Below are 8,315 nucleotides of genomic sequence, written 5' to 3'. Positions count from 1 at the left end.
TTACTAGTGATGACCATAGTTTGAGGAGTTCATGTATTCACTATGTGTTAATGCTTTGGTCCGGTACTCTATTAAAAGGAGGCCTTAATATCCCTTAGTTTCCAATAGGACCCCGTTGCCACGGGAGGGTGGGACAAAAGATGTCATGCGAGTTCTTTTCCATAAGCATGTATGACTATATTCGGAATACATGCCTACATTACATTGATGAACTGGAGCTAGTTCTGTGTCACCCTATGTTATAATTGTTGCATGATTGATCGCATCCGACATAATTATCCATCACCGATCCAATGCCTATGAGCTTTTCATATATTATTCTTAGCTTATTTACTTTTCCGTTGCTGCTGTTACAATCAATATAAAACCCAAAAATATTACTTTTGCTAACGTTACCACAAGTATAATATTACTTTGCTACTAAATTCCTTGCTGCAGATATTAAGTTTCCAGGTGTGGTTGAATTGACAACTCAGCTGCTAATACTTGAGAATATTCTTTGGCTCCTGTTGTGTCGAATCAATAAATTTGGGTTGAATACTCTACCCTCGAAAACTGTTGCGATCCCCTATACTTGTGGGTTATCATCTGGTGTTGTCCGCAAACATGCGATGGTGCATCCACGGACGTTCAGGGGGGCAGATGTGTGAAATCCAACTATAGATGCTATAACCGCATGCGGGAGGGGGGAGGGGTGGTTCTCGCCACTCAACTACCTTTCAAATGGTCTAAAAGCCACTAGAAAGAAGATGGCACATTAGGTCCACGTCCACCAGGATTTTATGAGATACACGCTTACCCATGCTCATTAGTGGATCTTAGCACGACCAGTCTGCTCCTCTTCCATCCAGGTACCTAGCTCCGACGAGGGGAGAAGTGGCAACTTGTGCTCATCGTCTACCAAGAGAAGGTTGTGGACTCACGAGCGTGGCGTGATGGAGATCTATTCACAACAAGTACTTTGGTTTCATTCCCATGAGTACGATTAAACTAATCAGTTCCTGGATCATTGATTCTCCATTTTGCAACTAAGGGGGGACAAAAGGTGTTGGTGCCGGTGGAAAAAGTAATAGAACAAGTAGCAAGTGTAGTGTCCCGAGCGTCAAGTGATTGGAGACCTGTAGTTCTTTGAATTGGTGGCTAACATGTTCTTATGATTGGAACCATTAGCAAGCATATGAAAATATTAAATATCCATGAAGGTAAACCCAACCATAGCATTAAGGTTTATGGGTCCTCTTTATCGCATGTCCATCAACTCTAATACTCAGGCACGATAATATCTATCACTCCGACCCTCTTTGCATATTCATCTCAAAATACTGCTAAGCCTAAAGTGTGATCCAACATAAGCACATGCTCATACATCAGGTATCGAGGGATAGCAACATATGATAGCATATAGATCATATAAATCAAAGTAGATCACAAATAAACCACATGACTAAAGAAAACTACTCAGAAATAATAGTACTACAACAAATCATTGGATAATAATTTATAGCATGAAACACCATTTTTCAAGTAGGGGAGGGGATTACAAAGGTTTATGAATGTGTGGACCACCGCACAGAGGGAGGAGATGGTGCCGGACGCAATGGAGACGATGGCGATCATGATGGTTCCCTAGGGACACTCTAACATTGTTGGAAGAGAGGGGAAGAGAGGCCTCCTCCCTCTTATTCTTCCTTGCCCTCCTCATAGGTGGGAAAAGGTTTTCCCCTGGTCCATGGCACTCATTCCCCCCGAAGGGCGAGAGCCCCCTTTCGAGATTGGATCTCTCCTTGATAAGATTTTATTCTGGATGCTGACATCTGAATCTCGTCACCTTTTTATTCGCCATAGGAGTTCCAAATCAGAAAAAAAAAATAGGATGGCGGCATGAAAAATTCATGCATATTCGGAGTTAGGGTTTGGGGATATATATAAAAAAACCAGGACAAAGATCTGCCAATGGGAGCCCTCTGGGCCCCACCCAATGACGTGGCACGACCAGACCCTTCGTCGCTGGGTGGGTCGTGTGGGCCCCTGGCTCACATTCCCTAGTCTATTTTGGCCCAACTAATCTCACGGTGCTTCTTTTAGGTAGCATATGTTTACTTTTTGGTCCTGGAATATATAATTTTTCCGATGCACAAAAACAGAAACAACAATTATATACAAATGACCCGAATATAGCAAGAACATAACAAAAATTATAGATATGTTGAATATTTATTAACGAAGACCTCAGAACATGGTCCTAGTGACAGTGAGATCACCAAGACTAGTTCCAAAACGGTCACTAGTTTGGTTACTAGGGTGTTGGGTTGGAGCTGTAGTAGTAGTCATCGTAGTCAACACGCGGGTGTGGCTTTTGTTTACAACACATCTTGGATAGTTGTGTGTATCACGATAGCAACAAGGGATAGAGGAGAGAGACGATGAGGTGGCGAGATAAACTCAACTTGCATGATTGAATAGATCAACAAGGAGGGCTTATAAAGCCAATTACAACATTGACTTTAAAACAACTCTAACATAATTTGGAGATAGCAGGAAAACATTCTTCGAGATGAATCTTTCCATATCTAAACTCTTGCTCCAAACTAATATTGTCTAGGATAACTAGAGATATAGGACACATCTCAAATTGGTTGGTTACCTAGAGCGACCTAAATTCCTAGTGTGGTCGGATTGCGCCTATTCCATCACTGGTATGTTCCACACCCCCTCTCCCACATTACATCAAGTTCATCACATATCACATCAAGAAGGGTTCCTCTTCTTCTCCTGCTTGGTAAATGACCTTCCATCATGTATACCTTATAAAATTATCCTTGTGTAGAAATTCAAGCCTATCACTTGCCAGCGTGAATATTAGCCCCCACTCTACCCCGGTGGCGCCCTACAAATATAAGAGAAAATGCAGACTGGGACAACTTCAAAGCTCCTTATATGATTATTGCACCCATTTACTAAATTCCTTTGAAATTATTCTAAAAGAAATTATTGTCTAATTTATATGAGAAACTAAAATTTCTTCAAGAATGTTAGTGATGATGTTCAAAGACAATACAAATAACTCGTCAATACGTAGAGAAATATTATCATTGTCTAATTTATATGAGAAATTAAAATTTCTTCAAGGATCTTAGTGATGATGTTCAAAGGCAATAAAAATAACTCGTAAATACATAGAGAAATATTATCATCACAATATCACATGTAAGGAATATTTCAAACATTAGTTGTGGTGAACTGGTGGACGAGGCTGGATAGGCGCCTGGGGCGTAATAATAACAAGGGGCACATTAGAGAGAACACACGGTAGGAAAATGTATTCAACTTGCCTGATCATATTGATCGACTCTGGGGGGCTTATAAAGCAAATTACAACTTGGAGGAAAAGAAAAAACTCTAGTTGAATTTGGAGATAGTAGAAAAACCTTCTTCGGGACGAACCTTTCCATATCCAAACTCTTACTCTAAACTAATACTTCCTCCATCCCAAAATAAATGTCTCAACTTTGTACTAACTTTACTATAAAGTAGTATTAGAGTTGAGACACTTATATTAAGACGGAGGGTGGGTATTAACTATGGTAATTAGAGATACTATATGTATTTCAAATTGGGTGGTTGCCTGCAGTGACATGGTCTCCTAGTGTGGAAGAATTGGGCCTTCTCCGTCGCTTGTATGTGGGTCCCACATTACATCAAGTTCATCATATATCACTTTGAGAAGGGTGCCATTTCTTCTCCAACTTGGTAAACACGCTTCCATCGTATATACCTCTAACACTGTCCTTGTGAAGAAATCCAAGCCAATCGCTTGCAAGCGTGAATAATAGCCCCCACTCTATCTCGGGTGGCGCCCTACAGAATATAAGAGAAAATGCAGACTCAGGCAACTTCAAAGAGTCTTAAGCGATCATTGTACCCTTTACTGAATTCCTAGTTATTCCGAAGGAAACTATAATCAAATTTATATGTGATATTCTACTTCGAGAATGCAATTTTCACAAACAATTGGTAGACTAAAAACTTACCATGATATCGGGTCTAGATCTCGTTTAGCAAAGAGCATCGCATGCATCTCTGCAAGTGTCAACGCATCTGGCCGGAGTATTGCATATGTTTTGAATAATTCCTCAAACTTTTGGGGAAGAAACCTGCAGCTTGTGATGTTAGAACATGTATGAACTTGAAATTTTCAAAACACACACAAAAACTTTAGCATTTCATCACTAGAGTAACATAATAAAAAGGGAAGTATATCATAAAACCAAATGACAAAAGCCAACTCATATTTTTTTGTTGACGAAACCAACTCATGTATATCTAAGTAAGAAACTACAGTAGGTGTTACTTACTGAGAATGGCGTTTTGGAGGCCGAACTCCATGGAGGCCTTTATTTTTCAAAAAGTCAAATTCAAACTTTTATGTTTCAAAAAATTCTGAAAAAAATATGCATGTATGTAAGGATGTAACCCACATGTGTGTAAAATTTCATGATGAAATACGTTGAAATGCGACCTGTACAAAAAAGACAAATTCATGGTCTGGGAGGATGAATAGTATCATGTGTTTTGCACAGCCCTCATTTCAATGGGTTTTGCCCTGAAAATTTACACACATGTGTGTTATGCCTTCATGTATATCTGTACTTTTTCTCAGAATTTTTTGAAATGTAAAAATATGAATTTTGATGAAATTTGAATTTTGAATCTGGAGGCCTCCAGTGAGCTCGGTCACCAAAGGCAACTTCCGTTGCTTATGCATGTCTATATATGTTTCTAAAAGAGTCCATGGCTATATACAGGTATAATTCCTTTGATTCGTAATATAAGTAGCTTCAGGCATTGATGCATGTGGTCTCTAAAGCATCAATTTGACCATTGTTATTTTCTAAAAAAAATGTGTTGTTCCAAATAAAATAATTTACACCCCATAAAATGAGGAGGTCGATGCTGTGAGGAAAAGGGAGGGGTCGGGGTGGCAGCAGCTAGGGTTCCGCTTAGCCTCCCGCGAGGAACAATGCAAGCGGTCCATCTCCTTATTTTTGGGTTGACAGATGGTCATAAATATTGCAAATATATGTAATTTCATATGGTTTATGAGATGATGAACTTTTATAAAATTTGACTATAGTTAAACTCCATACATATTAGCAAAAACCAAAGAAATTCGAGCTGCCACCACTGTTTTCCCTTCAATTTTCAGCATGCGTGGGCTGATTTTACTAGATATGAAACCGGACATGCACTTAGGTAAAGCAAGTGATTTTAACTACCTTCCTTTAGGATCGTATACACCCGAATCACTTCCATGCATAGCTTTGTGGATATTCTCCACGTATATTGTCAAGTGAGGCAGTGGTGTGCCAGCCTGAATTGAATAAGACATCATAACACATCCGAATTAGTTATCTGCAGGCCCACATGTTTCTGTATGTGCAAGAGAGATGTGCTACCGGGGTTGTTTGAGGAGCAAGGGCACCGTGAATGGAGGCTGAGGCAGCAGTAGCAAATGCATACTCGCAACCGATTGCAACAAACCCTGCAATCTCAAAGATATGTTTAATATATATAATAAAAAATAGATTATTATACGTAAGATTCCATGTGAAAATGCAGACAAGCTTTATCATTTGTTGCTACTCCAAAAGCTATCAGAAAATGGTCTTGCATGTAATTTTGGCATTTTGCTTGAGATCAATTAATCACTTTTGAACATTGGCAAAGTTACCTAACATATTGACTGATATTGTGGCAAAAGAAAAAAAGGGAAATGTTTCACTTAATTAAAAGAAATATAATACAGTTAGTACAAAGAAGTTGTAAGCACACATAGCAAATCAATACTAGTATAATAAAAGGTGTATTATTCTTCACATGTACCTCAATCTAAAGTTAGAAGCTTCAGATGCATCATTTGAAAAAACAGTGCATATGCATGACATCTACTGAAGTAATAAGCTTGCCTAATTTCCTCACAAAAGGGGGAAAAATAACGATCTTGCCTAATTTGTTGGATAAGCACAGTCACCTTGGATGGTTTCCACAGGAGTGATGAAGCCATCCTTGTTGCGGTCGAAAAAGGAGACATGTTTCTGCAGTTCCGTCATGTTTGCAGGATCAAAGTGCGCGACGGCATGCCCCCCTTACAAAGATAAACAGTAACAGCATGCATCAACTCCTGGAAGTTCTCATGGTAACTCGGTACGGAACAAATCTCGTTAGCTGCAGCCCGCAGGTGCATCGGGGACTTACAGTTCAAGCTAAAGATCCACAGAAGCAGAAGAGCTGGGAGCTTCAGAGAAGCCGCTGCCAACGATTGTCGATGACCGGCCATCGTTGCCTCAACGATGCTCGTGAGTGTACGGCTCTGAGATGCATCGCATGGCCCTGCTTAAATAGATCCGGGAAGAGCTGCCTGCCAACTTGCGGAGCGTGGAACACACCAGCGCCAAGACACCCCCGGAAGAAAACGAAACGGAGCTTGTCGAGCACTACAACGTGAATGGTCATGAGCGTCTGACGCTGGAATGCAGACGCAGACTACCAACTTGTAGTGCACCTTGGAATGTGGGCCTCGGGCCGGTTCGAGAAATCGAGGGTGCAAACAAAACTTCTGTAAATTGCACGCATTCTTGGTGTGAATGGTCATGACTGTCTAAAGGTTACAGATTGGTTTCCAGGAGTCATGAGTGGCTCCATATTGCACACTCGGAATCTACGGTATGTGATCTGCTTTTACCAAAATCGGGAATACTGTTAATGCTATAATTGGCCGTGCTGATAAACTCAATTGCAATCTGAATCGACTGCATGTTAAGTCGCAAGAACCATTTTGACCATGAGCTGTCGCTATTGCTAAAGCCCATCGTGGTGTTTCGTCCTGGGGGCGCAGCTAGCGGCGGCACGGGCGGAACTCTCTCTTCCATCGGTGCGAGAGCGCGCAGGATTCCGAGGGAGCGACGCCTTCTCCGCCGCGGCGTAGTGGGAAGATGCGTGGAGGCGGAGCTACCGGCGGCGCTCCGGCTGCCGATTGCCTCGCCCAGTCGCCATGATGGTCGCTGCATGGCGTGGCCGCGTGTGGGCGACGTGGTAGTGTTTTTTCCCTAGCGGAGATGTGGATTGATGTGAATTGGACGTGGGTTTTGTTGGATAGCCCACGCATCCCACATAAATTTGTCGCAATTCCACATGTGTCCAAGAACATGGTATTTTTAGGCGCGCGGCGGACATCTCACATCATGATACTCCGGTTCTGGACTAAATGTCTAATTCTGAAAGAAAGGAAAACTAAATGTCTGGTTTTTGTTTTGAGAGAGATAGATGTTTAGGCGCGCGGTGGACACTACTCAAAAAATGTTGAACATGATCTGGATAAACTCCGAGAGTGTTGTCTGTCCTGATCACACCACTGCCTAAGTCGGGTATGATCTTCTCAACAAAATATATCAAATACTTAAACATTACTATATAACTAATCTATGATCTTAATATATTTTTATATCAAGAGTGTATTATCTTTTAGTTGCATTGCACAAAATAACTAATCGGAATGAAGTACGCACAGATGACTTCTTCACCGCACTACTTATCAGATTTTAAGGTGAACCAATATCAATTGATAATTACTTGTGCATAACTAAGTTTGATTGCATTCAAGATTATCAGAATTGCGATTCTCTTGTACGATTCTACGACTTAACGATCCAAACTAACCACTCGGATTCTACAATTTTGGTTTGTAGAATATACATTTTTGTGATTCTGATTGTTAAGATTCTACGATTTGCGCTCCTACCATCGGAACTCTGATCCAATTCAAAATCACGATTCTAAGCACCTTGCTTGCATTTGATTTCAAATAAGTTGACCATGTTTTCCATATGTACATCAACTTTAGTCGCACTACACAAAATGAACGGATGGTTAGTCGGAACTGTGCCAACTATTGGCCACACATTTCCGCACCCCAACCATTGCATTTGCATTGGATAGAATTATGAAGGGAATACTCAACCATAGCATTAAGATAATTTGGTCCCCATCATCTCATATGTATCAATCCCTACACTCAGCCAAGGTAATATCTGTCACTTCGACCGACCTATGCATAATTTTCTCAACATACAACTAACCTTAAGATGTGATCCACATACTGAGCACTCATATGATGGGCATCAAAGGGCAACAACAAAATAAAACATGCAACTCAAGCCAACCACGATTACCAAATAACCATTGTACAAAAGGGATCTACTCAAACAAATAGAAGATGTTGATGAAGACGGTGGAGTTGATGGAGATGATGGCGGTGA

The 8,315-nt window shown here is 40.8% G+C and overlaps 1 protein-coding gene across 1 annotated transcript; it reads right to left on the bottom strand.

Annotated features, from left to right (window-relative positions):
- Positions 1-3,310: 3,310 nt before the first annotated feature.
- Positions 3,311-6,374, bottom strand: LOC123058535 (probable peroxygenase 4). The gene is made up of 6 exons (XM_044481250.1): positions 6,256-6,374; positions 6,032-6,145; positions 5,457-5,542; positions 5,277-5,371; positions 4,032-4,154; positions 3,311-3,858 (listed from the first exon to the last, which is right to left on the bottom strand). Exons 1-6 carry the CDS (start codon positions 6,335-6,337, stop codon positions 3,708-3,710), a joined length of 651 nt encoding a protein of 216 aa, XP_044337185.1. The 5' UTR covers positions 6,338-6,374; the 3' UTR covers positions 3,311-3,707.
- Between the last annotated feature and the right edge of the window lie 1,941 nt (positions 6,375-8,315).

This window comes from Triticum aestivum, chromosome 3A (genome assembly GCF_018294505.1).
Source record: "Triticum aestivum cultivar Chinese Spring chromosome 3A, IWGSC CS RefSeq v2.1, whole genome shotgun sequence".
NCBI lineage: Eukaryota > Viridiplantae > Streptophyta > Magnoliopsida > Poales > Poaceae > Triticum > Triticum aestivum.
This window is presented reverse-complemented; position numbering and strand designations above follow the sequence as displayed.

Coding starts and splice junctions, on each gene's coding strand:
- LOC123058535 (XM_044481250.1), bottom strand. CDS start 6,337: ATGGCCGGTCATCGACAATCGTTGGCAGCGGCTTCTCTGAAGCTCCCA. Junction 5,543..6,031: donor TCCTGTGGAAACCATCCAAG/GTGACTGTGCTT, acceptor TTGAGATTGCAG/GGTTTGTTGCAATCGGTTGC. Junction 3,859..4,031: donor GATCTAGACCCGATATCATG/GTAAGTTTTTAG, acceptor TATATTCTGTAG/GGCGCCACCCGAGATAGAGT.